We start from the raw sequence: 14,515 nt of genomic DNA, 5'->3' as shown, positions 1-14,515 counted from the left end.
TCTCTGGGGTTTCCAGCTCTAGGTGCCCACTCCCCTTCTGGAAACAGTGCATGCTGCCCTCAGGCCCCTCCTTCCCTGTCGTTCTCAGGGAAAGCCTTCCTGTGTGGTTTCATGTGCCAGAGGGGGTGCCAAAATCGAGGAGTTCGGGGCAAGGCGCTCCCTCTCCCCTGTTTCCCATCACGTTTCTGCACTTCTTTCCCTCTGCCAGCTTCCTGGACTGCCATCGAGCATTCTCTCTTGAAACTTGGAGAGATCCTGGCCAATCTCAGCAACTCCCAGCTCCGGAGCCAGGCTGAGCAGTGCAGCACCCTCATTAGGAGGTACCAGCTCCCTGGGGGATGGTGGTGGAGGGAGAGGGAGGACACGCCCTGGGGTGGGAAGATGTGGCACCTGGTGCCATCCTCTCACCTTCACCTTTGGTCCCCCAAACACTGTCCCCTGTGTTTGTGATCCCTCAGCATCCCCATGATGCTGTCTGTGCATGCGGAGCAGATGAACAAGACCGGCTTCCCCACCGTCCACGCCGTGATCCTGCTCGAGGGCACCATGAACCTGACAGGCGAGACACAGTCCCTGGTGGAGCAGCTGACGATGGTGAAGCGCATGCAGGTGGGAGGGGCCAAGTGGCTCTCCCCTCCCCAAGGCGGGCCAGTCTGTTGGGGGCAGGAGGGAGGATTCTTGTAGTCCTCCCTGGGAGAAGTGGGGTTTCTCCTGCTCCATGATGGAAAGTGGGTGCTAGTTGTGCACACTTCTGTCATTGGACCTTACGCCCCTGGTTCTCAGCACACAGCTGGGCAGTGACTCTGCCATGCAGTCTCTGAGCCAGCCAAATCCTCGGAGTCCACAGAAGGATGACGGGGTATGGGCACCCTCTTAGGCCTTGTCCTTGGCTCTTCCCACAGCATATCCCCACCCCACTTTTTGTCCTGGAGATCTGGAAAGCTTGCTTCGTGGGGCTCATTGAGTCTCCCGAGGGTACGGAGGAGCTCAAGTGGACAGCTTTCACTTTCCTCAAGGTACTGGGGATGTGGGAGGGGCAGAGCCAGTCTAGGAATGGTTCTCAGGAAGAGCAGTGGCACCCTGGACCTTTGCCCTGTGTTCCTCCCTGTGGGCGCTGGGCCCAGCCTGCCAGGTATCCCAGCGCAAGTTCCCATTGATCATTTTCTCTGGAAGTGCCAGGGCTATATTTAGCCCATTTGGCAGACTCCATTGTTTCTTACCACAGAGGTGTAGTTTAGCTTGGTCATCAGACAGATTGGTGTAGGGCAGTGAAAGGAGCCAGGGAATGGGGCCCCAGTCCTCCTTGAAGCTGGGGATCCACTTTTGCTTATGGCATTTTTTTCTGTTGAGCTAGCAGAGGTATAGGGTCCCAGTGTCCTGTGCCTGGGCCTGGGGACATCAGGGGCTTGGGCACCTATTGGCTTTCTCATTCAGCACTAAGTGTGCTCTCACTCGCAGGGTAGGAGTGTTCCTGTCTCTTTTCCTGGAGCAGGGGGTCGGGGGGATGCCTTCAGGGGTGGATGAAAGAGAAAAGAAATGGATCTTCCTGTTTTTCCCCCTGCCTCACCCCCTAGATTCCACAGGTTTTGGTGAAGTTGAAGAAGTACTCTCATGGGGACAAGGTGAGTTGAGTTGAGGATTGAGATGGAGGCATGGGAGCAGAAACAAGGGCAAAGGGAGGGTCCTTCAGGCCCCAGCTGGGCAGTGTTCTTATGCCTGGAAGAGAGCTGAATGTGTGTGTACACCTCAGTGTGTGCGTGCTTCACAACGTGTGTGCTTCAGTGTGTGCATGTGCTTCAGCATGTGTGTGCTTCGCCATGTGTGTGCTTCAGTGTGTGTGCTTCAGTGTGTGTGCTTCGCCGTGTGTGTGCTTCAGTGTATGTGCTTCAGTGTGTGTGTGCTTCAGTGTGTGTGTGCTTCAGCGTGTGTGTGCGCTTCAGCGTGTGTGCTTCAGCGTGTGTGTGCTTCAGTGTGTGTGCTTCAGCGTGTGTGTGCTTCAGCGTGTGTGTGCTTCAGTGTGTGTGTGCTTCAGCGTGTGTGTGCTTCAGCGTGTGTGTGCTTCAGCGTGTGTGTGCTTCAGTGTGTGTGTGTGCTTCAGTGTGTGCTTCAGCGTGTGTGTGCTTCAGTGTGTGTGTGCTTCAGTGTGTGTGCGCTTCAGCGTGTGTGTGCTTCAGTGTGTGTGTGCTTCAGTGTATGTGCTTCAGTGTGTGTGTGCTTCAGTGTGTGTGTGCTTCAGTGTGTGTGCTTCAGTGTGTGTGTGCTTCAGTGTGTGTGTGCTTCAGCGTGTGTGTGCTTCAGTGTGTGTGCTTCAGTGTGTGTGTGCTTCAGTGTGTGTGTGCTTCAGTGTGTGTGCTTCAGTGTGTGTGTGCTTCAGCGTGTGTGTGCTTCAGTGTGTGTGTGCTTCAGTGTGTGTGTGTGCTTCAGTGTGTGTGTGCTTCAGTGTATGTGCTTCAGTGTGTGTGTGCTTCAGTGTGTGTGTGTGCTTCAGTGTGTGTGCTTCAGTGTGTGTGTGCTTCAGTGTGTGTGTGCTTCAGTGTGTGTGCTTCAGTGTGTGTGTGCTTCAGCGTGTGTGTGCTTCAGCGTGTGTGTGCTTCAGTGTGTGTGTGCATCAGTGTACGTGTGCTTCAGTGTGTGTGTGTGCTTCAGTGTGTGTGCTTCAGCGTGTGTGCTTCAGTGTGTGTGTGTGCTTCAGTGTGTGTGCTTCAGTGTGTGTGTGCTTCAGCGTGTGTGTGCTTCAGCGTGTGTGTGCTTCAGTGTGTGTGTGTGCTTCAGCGTGTGTGTGCTTCAGTGTGTGTGTGCTTCAGCGTGTGTGTGCTTCAGTGTGTGTGTGCATCAGTGTATGTGCACTTCGCTGTGTGTGCGCTTCAGCATGTGTGTGTGCTTCAGCGTGTGTGCTTCAGCGTATGTGTGTGCTTCAGCATGTGCGTGTGCTTCAGTGTGTGTGCTTCAGTGTGTGCGTACTTCAGCGTGTGCGTGCTTCAGCGTGTGCGTGCTTCACCGTGTGCGTGCTTCAGCGTGTGCGTGCTTCAGCGTGTGCGTGCTTCACCGTGTGCGTGCTTCAGCGTGTGCGTGCTTCAGCGTGTGTGTGCTTCACCGTGTGTGTGCTTCAGTGTGTGTGTGCTTTGCCATGTGTGTGCTTCAGCATGTGTGTGCTTCAGTGTGTGTGTGTGCTTCAGCGTGTGTGTGCACCCACAGCATACACCCAGGCTCCAGGCAGAAGGCAGCCAGGCAGCTCAGGCTGATGTCTCCAGCAGACAAGGTTGCCTGAGATGATCAGGGCCTGGTGGCCCTGGAAACCAGGTGGACACTTCTGCCTCTTTCTAGGACTTCACTGAGGATGTCAACTGTGCTTTTGAGTTCCTGCTGAAACTCACACCCTTGTTGGACAAAGCTGACCAGCGCTGCAAGTATGAGCTCCCCTGGTCACCCCTACCCTACTGGAAGGGGTTCTGGGCTCTTCCCCTGATCTCTGTGCCAGAGAAGCCTCAGGGGACTCTGTCTCCTTGTTCACTCCCCTTGGCAGGGGCAGGAAGCAGCAGCCCATAGTTGCCAAGTCCCCAGAGCCCCTCTACTGTCCCTCAGGCCCTCCAGATTTTCCTCACCTGAAAGAGGGAGGATGCTGCTCAGGGACTGGCCACTCCCACCCCTCGCCCTCCCAGCCAGGTGCCCAGTTCCCTCCACATCTTTCTCTTTCACAGCTGTGACTGTACAAACTTCCTGCTCCAAGAATGTGGCAAGCAGGGGCTTCTGTCTGAGGCCAGTGTCAACAGCCTTATGGCTAAGCGGTAAGTGTGAGCGCGCCTGGGCTACCCCAAGAGCCCCTTGACCTCTCTCTCTTTACGATGGGGCTGCTGGGTGCCTTTCAACCTCCTGTCTAAAGTTTGAGCTGCATGTGACTGGGACTGTGCCTGGGGGTACCAGCCGGGCGCGGTGACTCACGCCTGTCATCCCAGCACTTTGGGAGGCTGAGGCGGGTAGATCACCTGAGGTCGGGAGTTCAAGACCAGCCTGACCAACGTAGAGAAACCCCGTCTCTGCTAAAAATAAAAAATTAGCTGTGGTGGCACATGCCTGTAATCCCAGCTACTTGGGAGGCTGAGGCAGGAGAATCACTTGAACCCGGGAGACGGAGGTTGCAATGAGGCAAGATCACGCCATTGCACTCCAGCCTGGGCAACAAGAGCAAAACTCTGTCTCAAAAAAAAAAAAAAAAAAAAAAAAGCATGGGTGTCTTCAGACCAGAGTTTTACGTTCTTAGTCATTGCTCTTTAACTCATACCCATCTTTCTGATAAAAGTAAAAATCCTAGGCCGGAGGCAGATGGATTACTTGGAGGCCAGGAGTTCAAGACCAGCCTGCCCAACATGGCAAAACCCCATGTCTACTAAAAATACAAAAATCAGCCGGGCATAGTGGTGTGTGCCTGTAATCTCAGCTACTCTGGAGGCTGAAGCATGAGAATTGCTTGAACCCAGGAGGCAGAGGTTGCGATGAGTCGAAATCATGCCACTGCACCCCAGTCTGGGTGATAGAGTGGGACCTTGTCTCAAAAAAAAAAATAAGTAAAAATCCTGAATCTTCCTTTAATCTTAAATGTGCTTTCAGAACATTTAAGACTAATGATAGGCTGGGTGCAATGCTTCACACCTGTAATCCCAGCACTTTGTGAGGCCGAGGTGGGCGGATCATGAGGTCAGGAGTTCGAGACCAGCCTGGTCAACATAGTGAAACCCCATCTCTACTAAAAATACAAAAATTAGCTGGGCGTGGTGGTATGCACCTGTAATTCCAGCTACTCAGGAGGCTGAGGCAGGAGAATCGCTTGAACCCAGAAGGCGGAGGTTGTAGTGAGCTGAGATTATGCCACTGCATTCTAGCCTGGGTGACAGAGCGAGACTCTGTCTCAAAAAACAAAAGACTAATGATAAATAGCCAGGCGCAGTGGCTCACCTGTCATCCCAGGACTTTGGGAGGCCAAGGTGGGCGGGTCACCTGAGGTCAGGAGTTTGAGACCAGACTGGCCAACATGGTGAAATCCCGTCTCTACTAAAAATACAAAAAAGTAGCCTGGCGTGGTGGTGAGTGCCCAGCTGCTCGGAGGGCAGAGGCTGCAGTGAGCCGAGATTGCACCACTGTACTCCAGCCTAGGCGACAGAGTGAGACCTGTCTCGAAAAAAAAAAAAGACTCAGGATAAATCAAAGATTGCGACATTGACTATGCGTCCATAAACTTCAGCTGAGATCGCACCACTGCACTTCAGCCGGGGCGACAGAGCGAGACTCCGTCTCAAAAAAAAAAAAAAAAAAAGAATTTCACCCCAGCCTGGATATTCTTACATGCTTCCCACCTCCTCTGCTCATTTCCTTCTGGGCTTGAACGAGGGAATGTGTCAAGAATTTCTCTTCATTCCTCTTCCCTTCCTTGACCAACTGGTGATGGCCACAGCAAAGCAGACCGAGAGCACGCACCCCAGCAGAAATCGGGAGAGAATGCCAACATCCAGCCCAACATCCAGCTGATCCTCCGGGCAGAGCCCACTGTCACAAACATCCTCAAGGTGAGTGTGCCCTTCCCTGGCCACCACGGTCTTCTCTTTCTTCTTCCCAGTGCTCCTTCTGCTTGCAGATAAACAAACAGGCCACAGACCTCTGTCTCCTTTAGCTTTTATACATAGTTGCTGTGGAGGTAGTGAAAGGGGAGGCAAGGGCAGCTGCCACCGAATGCTAACCCGTGGGACCTTCATTTGTACACCAGGCACTGCAGTAGGCACTTTCACTTAGGCCGTCTCACGTGGAAACAACAGAGATGTGGGTGCAGTGGCTCACGCCTGTAATCCCAGCATTTTGGGAGGCTGAGGTGGGAAGATCACTTGAGGTCAGAAGTTTGAGACCAGCTTGGCCAACGTGGTGAAACCATGTCTCTACTAAAAACACAAAATTCACTGGATGTGGTGGTGCATGCCTGTAATCCCTGTTACTTGGGAGGCTGAGGCAGGAAAATTACTGAACCCAGGAGGCAGAGGTTGCAGTGAGCCGAGATTGCACCACTGCACTCCAGCCTGGGCAATAGAGCAAGACTCCGTCTCAAAAAAAAAAAAGGAAACAACATAGAAGCTCCCAGCTGTGACCTTGCCCACTCCAACCTCACCACCTGCATGCCAGTGTAGATGAGAGGGATGGATCGGAGAGCAAGGGTGGGTTTTAGGAATTATTTTCCAGATCGAAGTCAGAAAGATGTAGATTACATTCCAGGTTGTGAAAAAGAGAAAATGTGGCTAGGCTGTATCTTGGGTGGGGGGTCTTCAGTGTTCTTCAGGACTTGATTTCCTGTCCTGTCCCCAGACGATGGATGCAGACCACTCTAAGTCCCCGGAGGGACTGCTGGGAGTCCTGGGCCACATGCTGTCCGGGAAGAGTCTGGACTTGCTGCTGGCTGCCGCTGCTGCCACTGGAAAGCTGAAATCCTTCGCCCGGAAATTCATCAAGTGAGGAAGGCCAAGCCCCTGACCCCAGGGCATGCAGGGAGGCCGCGTGTTGGGAGGAGGTAGCAGGGTAGGAGTCAGGTACCTGGGTCTGGGTCTCATCCAGAGACCCACGGGCCTAGGCAGAGCATCCTGGCTGGAGATCTTGGAGGAAGGGCCTGTTCTTGTGACCTAAGTGTTCCTTTCTCTTCAGCTGAGGATGGAGTGGACATGTTTGGTAAAGGCATGAGGGTAAGGGTTGAGGTGTTGAACACTGGGCATGGAGGAATTCTGAGTATGCCCAGTTATTAATAAGGGGCTTTCAAATTCTGTTGCCTTTGGTTGTCCTGGAATTTGACATATATAGAACATGGTTCCATTCAGTGAGCCATTCTCTAGGCCTTGGAAATCTTCTAACAATAAAAATCCTGGCCGGGCGCGGTGGCTCAAGCCTGTAATCCCAGCACTTTGGGAGGCCGAGACGGGCGGATCATGAGGTCAGGAGATCGAGACCATCCTGGCTAGCACGGTGAAACCCCATCTCTACTAAAAAATACAAAAAACTAGCCGGGCGAGGTGGCGGGCGCCTGTAGTCCCAGCTACTCGGGAGGCTGAGGCAGGAGAATGGCATAAACCTGGGAGGCGGAGCTTGCAGTGAGCTGAGATCCGGCCACTGCACTCCAGCCTGGGCGACAGAGCGAGACTCCGTCTCAAAAAAAAAAAAAAAATCCTTCTGGCCGGGTGTGGTGGCTCACGCCTGTAATCCCAGCACTAAGGGAGGCCAAGGTGGGTGGATCACCTGAGGTCAGGAGTTGAAGACCAGCCTGGCCAACTTGGTGAAACCCTGTCTCTACTAAAAATATAAAAAATTAGCCAGGTGTGGTGGTGGGCATCTGTAATCCCAGCTACTTGGGAGACTGAGGCAGAATAATTGCTTGAACGGAGGCAGAGTTTGCAGTGAGCTGACATTGTGCCACTGTACTCCAGCCTGGGTAACAGAGCGAGGCTCTATCTCAAAAAAAAAAAAAAAAAAAAAAAAAAAGAAATCCTTCTTTTTCCTGTACCAATGTGTCTCATTTTAAGTTTAACCAGTAACTCAGACTCTAGCGACCGCTCTCTGAGCATGTGTAGTCCCCAGCGCCCAGCTACTGCTCAGCTCATGCCCTGGTTAATGCAACCTGTCTCCATTCCTTTCAGTTTGAATGAATTCACAACCTATGGCAGCGAAGAAAGCAGTAAGTCAGCCCTGTACATCTGCAGGCCCAGTGGGCCCTGAGGAGGGGTGTGGCGGGAGAGTGTGGGAGGGAGGAGGGCTCCCGGGCTCAACAGGGGGAGGCTGTGCTCCCTCGTCAGAGCCATGACCAACGGAAGCTTCCACAGAGCTTGAAAGTGGGTAATGCTGGAACAGTATTCTTCCCAGACCATCCATCCCTATGTCTCCTTCCCCCCTCACTCCTTTATGACTTGGTTGGGTATGCCAGGAGAGGGTGCTGGGGGTCTTTGGTTTCAAGGAAGGGATGATGTTCCAGTTGAGACTCAAGAAAAGGATTCTGAGCCTCAGAGCTTTGAAGGAGCCACTTGGTCCCTGACCTTCCTAGAGGCAAATCCCGATCCCTGTCAACCCAGACACCGACCGCCCCCTGCCCTCGTCTGGGAGCTCAGCCTTCCTGTCCTTCCACAGCCAAACCGGCCTCCGTCCGGGCCCTGCTGTTTGACATCTCCTTCCTCATGCTGTGCCATGTGGCCCAGACCTATGGTTCAGAGGTGAGAGAGAGGGAGCAACGGGGACGGGGGCTCAGGGGAAGAAGGTAACCCGAAACTCTCCCCACCTCACCGCCTGCACCCCCACAGCCTCTCAGCCAGTTAGTTCTGTGGGCCTCAGAAACCAGGTGCCCACCCGGACGGCCCCTTCAGCCCCATGTTCACACTGACCACTAGGTGGCAGCATTGCCCCCGTCTGGCTCCCTTAGAACAGTTCGTCCCTAGTCTTCGGGCTGGGCTGGAGCAGCAGCCTGGCGGGAAACGGTGCAGTCCCAGGTCCAGCGCTGGCAGGCGCCGCGCCCTCCCCACTCGGCTGGTGCCCCCCTTCCCCTTTCCCAGGTGATTCTGTCTGAGTCGCGCACAGGAGCTGACGTGCCGTTCTTCGAGACCTGGATGCAGACCTGCATGCCTGAGGAGGGCAAGATCCTGAACCCTGACCACCCCTGCTTCCGCCCCGACTCCACCAAAGTGGAGTCCCTGGTGGCCCTGCTCAACAACTCCTCGGAGATGAAGCTGGTGTCAGTGGCCCGGGCGCCCACTCCAAGGGTGGCGGTGGGGGCAGGGTCAAGACCCTCTCCCCGAGCCCGTCCCCTGCTCCTCTGTGCTGACTTCTCTGCACTCCCGCAGGCAGATGAAGTGGCACGAGGCCTGTCTCAGCATCTCAGCCGCCATCTTGGAAATCCTCAATGCCTGGGAGAATGGGGTCCTGGCCTTCGAGTCCATCCAGGTAGCCCCCCCTTCCCAGCAGCCTTCGCTCCCCTGAGACGCAGAGCCAGCCAGTGATGACTTGTTATATTTCGTAAGGGCAAGAAGACCTTTAATCCAGGAGCTCATGTTTTGATATCGATCTTTTGTGTAATTGTAGTCTTAGCCACTCCCTCTGGCCCAGGTAGCTCTGGGAAGATCAAACTTGTGGGGAGTGTGGCCCGGGACTCCACCCGCTGCACTGAGCTGCCCACAGAGGCTGAGAAGGTGATGGTGGTTCAGGAAAGGGAGATAGATGGTAGCCCATCACCTTTCCCTCTCCCCTAGAAAATCACTGATAACATCAAAGGGAAGGTATGCAGTCTGGCGGTGTGTGCTGTGGCTTGGCTTGTGGCCCACGTCCGGATGCTGGGGCTGGATGAGCGTGAGAAGTCGCTGCAGATGATCCGCCAGCTGGCAGGGCCGCTGTTTAGTGAGAACACCCTGCAGTTCTACAATGAGAGGTCAGTAACCCACCTTCCCTTCTCAGACCCTACAAGTGTGTTGTGAGAAGTCAGCACATCCAATAACAAGCACCCTTCTCTTTTCTGACCTTCGCAGACACGCTGCTCGATCATTCGCTCACTCACTTTCCCATTCATGCATTCACTCACCTGACTCGGCAAACATGTACTGTGTCTCTGTGGCAGAAGCGTTTATATGCCAGCACCTGCTGTGTATCAGAAATGCAGACCCAAACAGGGTCTGCCCGCAGAGACTCAAGTTCTAGACAGCTAGCTCCCAAAAGAAGAAAACTGGCCGGGCGCGGTGGCTCACGCCTGTAATCCCAGCACTTTGGGAGGCCGAGGCGGGCGGATCACAAGGTCAGGAGATCGAGACCACGGTGAAACCGCGTCTCTACTAAAAATACAAAAAATTAGCCGGGCGCGGTTGTGGGCGCCTGTAGTCCCAGCTACTCGGGAGGCTGAGGCAGGAGAATGGCGTGAACCCGGGAGGCGGAGCTTGCAGTGAGCCGAGATCGGGCCACTGCACTCCAGCCTGGGTGACAGAGCGAGACTCCGTCTCAAAAAAAAAAAAAAAAAAAAAAAAAAAAAAAAAAGAAGAAAACTGTATGACTGTCTAGGAGCTAGGAAACTGTCTGTAGGTTTTACAGGCCATCCCCCACCCTCAGTTCTCTCTTAGGACAGTTTCCTGCCCTGGCTCTTCGAGGGCTTGGAGGACTTCCGTGGTGACCAGCTACATTGAGTTCATTCACCCAACCAATAAGTTGTTTGCTTTTTTTAATTGTAAAACACACATAAGATTTGCCATCTTAGCCATGTTGTTTAAGTGTGCTGTTCAGTAGTGTTAAGTATATTCACACTGTTGTGTAACAGGTCTTCAGAACTTTCTTCTTACATCTCTGAAACTCTGTACCCGCTGAACAACAACTTCCCATTTTCCCCTCCCTCCAGCTCCCAGTCACTACCATTTTGCTTTCTGTGTCTAGGAATTTGACTACTTGACACTTTTTTTTTTTTTTTTTGAGACAAGGTCTTATTCTTGCCCAGCCCAGAGTGAGTCTCACTGCAACCTCAAACTCCTGGGCTCAAGTGATCCTCTCGCCTCAGCCTCCCAAGTAGCTGGGACTGCAGGCCCACAGCCAGCTAATTTTTCTATTTTTTGTAGAGACACGGTCTCATTATATTGCCAGGTCTTGAACTCTAGGCCTCAAGTGATCCTCTCACTGGGGACTCCCAAACTGCTGGGATTAGAGGCGTGACTCACCGCGCCCTGCTGAATTTGACTACTTTTTAGATGCCTCATTTAACTGGAATCATACAGTCCTTGCCTTTTCGTAATTGACTGACTTCACTCAGCATGATGTCCTCAAAGCTCATCCATGTAGTAGCATGTGACAGGATATCCTTCCTTTTTAAGGCTGAATGATACTCTGTTGTGGGCCAGGCGTGGTGGCTCACGCCTGCAATCCTAGCACTTTGGGAGGCTGAGGCGGGTGGATCACTTGAGGTCAGGAGTTTAAGGCCAGCCTGGCCAACATGGTGAAACCTTGTCTCTACTAAAAATACAAAAATGAACGGGAGTGGTGGCAGGCGCCTGTAATCCCAGCTACTTGGGAGGCTGAGACAGGAGAATCACTTGAACCCAGGAAGTGGAGGTTGCAGTGAGCCGAGATTGTGCCACTGCACTCCAGCCTGGGTGAAAGAGTGAGACTATCTCAAAAAACAAAATAAAAACAAAACCTCTGTTGTGTGGCTATACCACATCTTGATCCCTCCTCTGTCAGTGGACAGTTCACCTGCTTCCACCTTTGGGCTATAGTGAATAGTGCTGCTGTGAACTTGGATGTTTACCAGCCAATATGTTTTGGGTGCTGCCATGTCTTTATGGCAACGTTGAGGATGTCTTTATTTTATTTATTTATTTATTTGTTTGCTTGTTTGTTTGTTTATTTATTTATTTATTTATTTTTGAGACGGCGTTTCGCTCTGTTGCCCAGGCTGGAGTGTTGTGGCCTGATCTCGGCTTACTGCAACCTCCGCCTCCTGGATTCAAGAGATTCTCCTGCCTCAGCCTCCTGAGTAGCCAGGATTACAGGCATGCGCCACCACACCCGGCTAATTTTTGTATTTTTAGTAGAGATGGGGTTTCACTATCTTGGCCAGGCTGGTCTTGAACTCCCGACCTCAGGTGATCTGCCTGCCTCAGCCTCCCAAAGTGCTGGGATTATTGGTGTGAGCCACTGTACCGGGCCTGAGGATGTCTTAATAGGGAGAAGGGGAAGCATTGAGCTGAATGAGGTTTGGAGGGTCTGGAAAAGCACATCTCGTTTTCCCCTTGCTTCCTTCTTTTTTCCTTTCTTCCCGCATTTCCCCGCTACCTCCCCCCTGTCCTACCCAATAGGGAACTCATTCTGGTGTAACCCATTCTAAGCACCCTGAGTCCTATCTGGGTAAGGGGTAGTGGGAAGTCTGACTCCATTGTGCAGGTGGGAAAACTGGCTCTAAAAGTCATAGCAACTTTCCCAGAGCCACCCTGCATTCCAGGAACAGTCAGCACTCGGCCTGGGTCGGTATTCACTTCCGAAGCCTCTTTCCACGAGAAAATTCCTGGATATACACTTCTATCTGCCCAGCTACCAGGGGCTGGGAAGAGTCCTGTGGGGCAGCCCTTGGGCCTCTCCTGGAAGGAACAGTTTACTTTGGGAGGAGGCCAGGGCTGGGCGGGGACCCCCAAGCACTCACCCCAGGAGGAAGTGATTGCGTTTGTTTATGTGGCAGGTTGGCAGGGCCCAGGCCTGCGAGATGGGGGAAGTTGGAGAATAAAAGAAAATGTGAATATCTGGCTGGAATGGCCAGGGAGAGGAAAGTCCCTGCCCAGTCCCCGTTGATAGGCTTTGTGTCCTCCAGGTGAGAGACCTGCCAGGAGCAGAGACGGAGCCAGGTCGCTCCGGGGTGTACCCTCCCCCAGCGCAGAACTGAGTTAATGCCCCAGGGAGATTTCTGTAACCCAAGTCCAGGGGAAAGTCTGGCATGGCTGTTCCCTCCTCTCCTTCCCCACCCCACAGTGGCATCTGAGCCTCAGGTCCTCTCGGCCCTCTCCTAGGGTGGTGATCATGAACTCGATCCTGGAGCGCATGTGTGCCGACGTGCTGCAGCAGACAGCCACGCAGATCAAGTTTCCCTCCACCGGGGTGGACACGATGCCCTACTGGAACCTGCTGCCCCCCAAGCGGCCCATCAAGGAGGTGCTGACGGACATCTTTGCCAAAGTGCTGGAGAAGGGCTGGGTGGACAGCCGCTCCATCCACATCTTTGACACTCTGCTGCACATGGGCGGCGTCTACTGGTTCTGCAACAACCTGATCAAGGTATTTGGGCTAGAGTGGCTGTAGGCTGACATCGGTCCTGTCCCCTGGCTCCCCACACCTGGCCTGGTCTTCCAGGCTTCCTTAAGAGGCTGCTGTGAACCAGGTGGCCTCCCCAGGATGCCTCGCCTCAGAGTTGCCTCCTTGGGGAGCTCTGGCCAGAGACTGGGATTCAGCCTGAGGGGCGGAGCAACATCTGGAACCCCTCTGCAGGCCTTCCTGTACAGCCATGCTGGGGTGGCAGGGTGTCAGAGCCCCAGATCCCAGGCCCCTGGCTCCTGAACTGCCCCGCTTCCTGCGCACTAGGAGCTGCTGAAGGAGACGCGGAAGGAGCACGCGCTGCGGGCAGTGGAACTGCTCTACTCCATCTTCTGCCTGGACATGCAGCAAGTGACCCTGGTCCTGCTGGGCCACATCTTGCCTGGCCTGCTCACTGACTCCTCCAAGTGGCACAGCCTCATGGACCCCCCAGGCACTGCTCTTGCCAAGTAAGATTCTCTTCAGAGCTTGCCCTGCTCCTGCCACCCAGGGTCAGGCACCCCTCACCTAGTGCCACTCTGGGGTGACACAGAAAGCTCCGGGTCGCCTCTCACTGTCCCCCTTTTTCTGGAACCCTTTGCCAGGCTGGCCGTATGGTGTGCCCTCAGTTCCTACTCCTCCCACAAGGGACAGGCATCCACCCGCCAAAAGAAGAGACACCGCGAAGACATCGAGGTAGGCCCCCGCCTCCCACCGCCCCCGCCGGCTTCACTTGTTCACTGGTTTGTTCAGCATTTCCTGAGGATTCCCCAGGCAAAGGGAAGCAGATGGGGCCCCTGCCCTTGGGGCAGCTGTGCCCGGGCATGATTGGTCAGGAATCTGCATGGGTGATCTGTGTGGCCCCAACCTGCCCATGGACACAAGGGATCTGTAGGATTGTGGGAGGGGTTGAGCAGAGAGGGACTGAGGCCCTGCTGGCCATGCTGACCTCACTCAAATCGGAGCTCCAGCTCTTTTCCCTGACAGCTGGAAGCTGGGGGGGTTTAGGAGTGTGTAACAGTGACTCTCACACCCTCTAGGACTATATCAGCCTCTTCCCCCTGGACGATGTGCAGCCTTCGAAGTTGATGCGACTGCTGAGCTCCAATGAGGATGATGCCAACATCCTTTCAAGCCCCAGTGAGTGTGTGGGCTGGCGGCACGCCGCTCCCGTTCCTGGGAATTCACTCCCCGATGCTGCCACTCTGCTGCTGCCCCAGCTGCAGGCATCTTTGCGGCTGGTCAGAGAGGGTGTGGAAGGGACCTGCTGTTTTAGCCCCCAGGGGGGTGCTCTGTGTCTTGCCCCTAGGGAAGAGGTTGCTGTTCTCACTCCCTGAGGGTTGAAGCTCCTCTGCCCAGGTCCAGCCCAGCCCACAGCTGTTCCCCCGAGCCCCCCTCCCGCCCCCGTCTGCAACCCTCCTGCCCCCTCCCTTACCCCAGGGTTGAGGGGATGACAAGCTACCCAAGTGAGTTCACCGCCTCAGGCACAGCCTGTGCCATTGACTCACCAGCTCTGACCTTCCTTCCCCCAACATGCCTGGAGAGGCCCGGGCTGGAACTTGGAACTACTCCCCACCTTCCTGCCTAAAGAGCACACCCCCCCACCCCTCTCTTCCCTGGAGGGCATCCTTCTCACTGTCCTCTCCTCCCTGCCAAACTTACTGCAAAGGGCTCCTTCTGTGGCATTTTTCCTGTTTCCAGA

General features: G+C 54.2%; 1 protein-coding gene and 1 non-coding gene across 17 annotated transcripts in view; both read left to right on the top strand.

Annotated features, from left to right (window-relative positions):
• The window catches only part of LOC105472230 (mediator complex subunit 24), a 42,539-nt gene that overhangs the window by 25,776 nt on the left and 2,248 nt on the right, over window positions 1-14,515 (top strand). For 11 of the 16 annotated variants that reach the window (XM_071083102.1, XM_011725266.2, XM_011725267.2 and 8 more), the window contains 17 exons: window positions 209-320; window positions 459-609; window positions 903-1,016; window positions 1,575-1,622; window positions 3,325-3,407; window positions 3,699-3,785; window positions 5,447-5,558; window positions 6,307-6,485; window positions 7,659-7,696; window positions 8,143-8,225; window positions 8,562-8,740; window positions 8,850-8,949; window positions 9,255-9,430; window positions 12,534-12,798; window positions 13,102-13,283; window positions 13,419-13,509; window positions 13,854-13,953. In XM_071083102.1, the coding sequence (XP_070939203.1) occupies window positions 209-320; window positions 459-609; window positions 903-1,016; window positions 1,575-1,622; window positions 3,325-3,407; window positions 3,699-3,785; window positions 5,447-5,558; window positions 6,307-6,485; window positions 7,659-7,696; window positions 8,143-8,225; window positions 8,562-8,740; window positions 8,850-8,949; window positions 9,255-9,430; window positions 12,534-12,798; window positions 13,102-13,283; window positions 13,419-13,509; window positions 13,854-13,953 (2,100 nt within the window). The remainder of the gene's footprint in view (window positions 1-208; window positions 321-458; window positions 610-902; window positions 1,017-1,574; window positions 1,623-3,324; window positions 3,408-3,698; window positions 3,786-5,446; window positions 5,559-6,306; window positions 6,486-7,658; window positions 7,697-8,142; window positions 8,226-8,561; window positions 8,741-8,849; window positions 8,950-9,254; window positions 9,431-12,533; window positions 12,799-13,101; window positions 13,284-13,418; window positions 13,510-13,853; window positions 13,954-14,515) is intronic. The other 5 variants (XM_071083097.1, XM_011725273.2, XM_011725270.3 and 2 more) reach the window with 1 other exon arrangement.
• On the top strand, window positions 7,963-8,066 carry LOC112425002 (small nucleolar RNA SNORD124). The gene has a single exon (XR_003015972.1). It is a non-coding gene; the product is annotated as a small nucleolar RNA SNORD124 (small nucleolar RNA).

Source organism: Macaca nemestrina, chromosome 17 (assembly GCF_043159975.1).
Source record: "Macaca nemestrina isolate mMacNem1 chromosome 17, mMacNem.hap1, whole genome shotgun sequence".
NCBI classification, from domain to species: Eukaryota; Metazoa; Chordata; class Mammalia; order Primates; family Cercopithecidae; genus Macaca; species Macaca nemestrina.
This window is presented reverse-complemented; position numbering and strand designations above follow the sequence as displayed.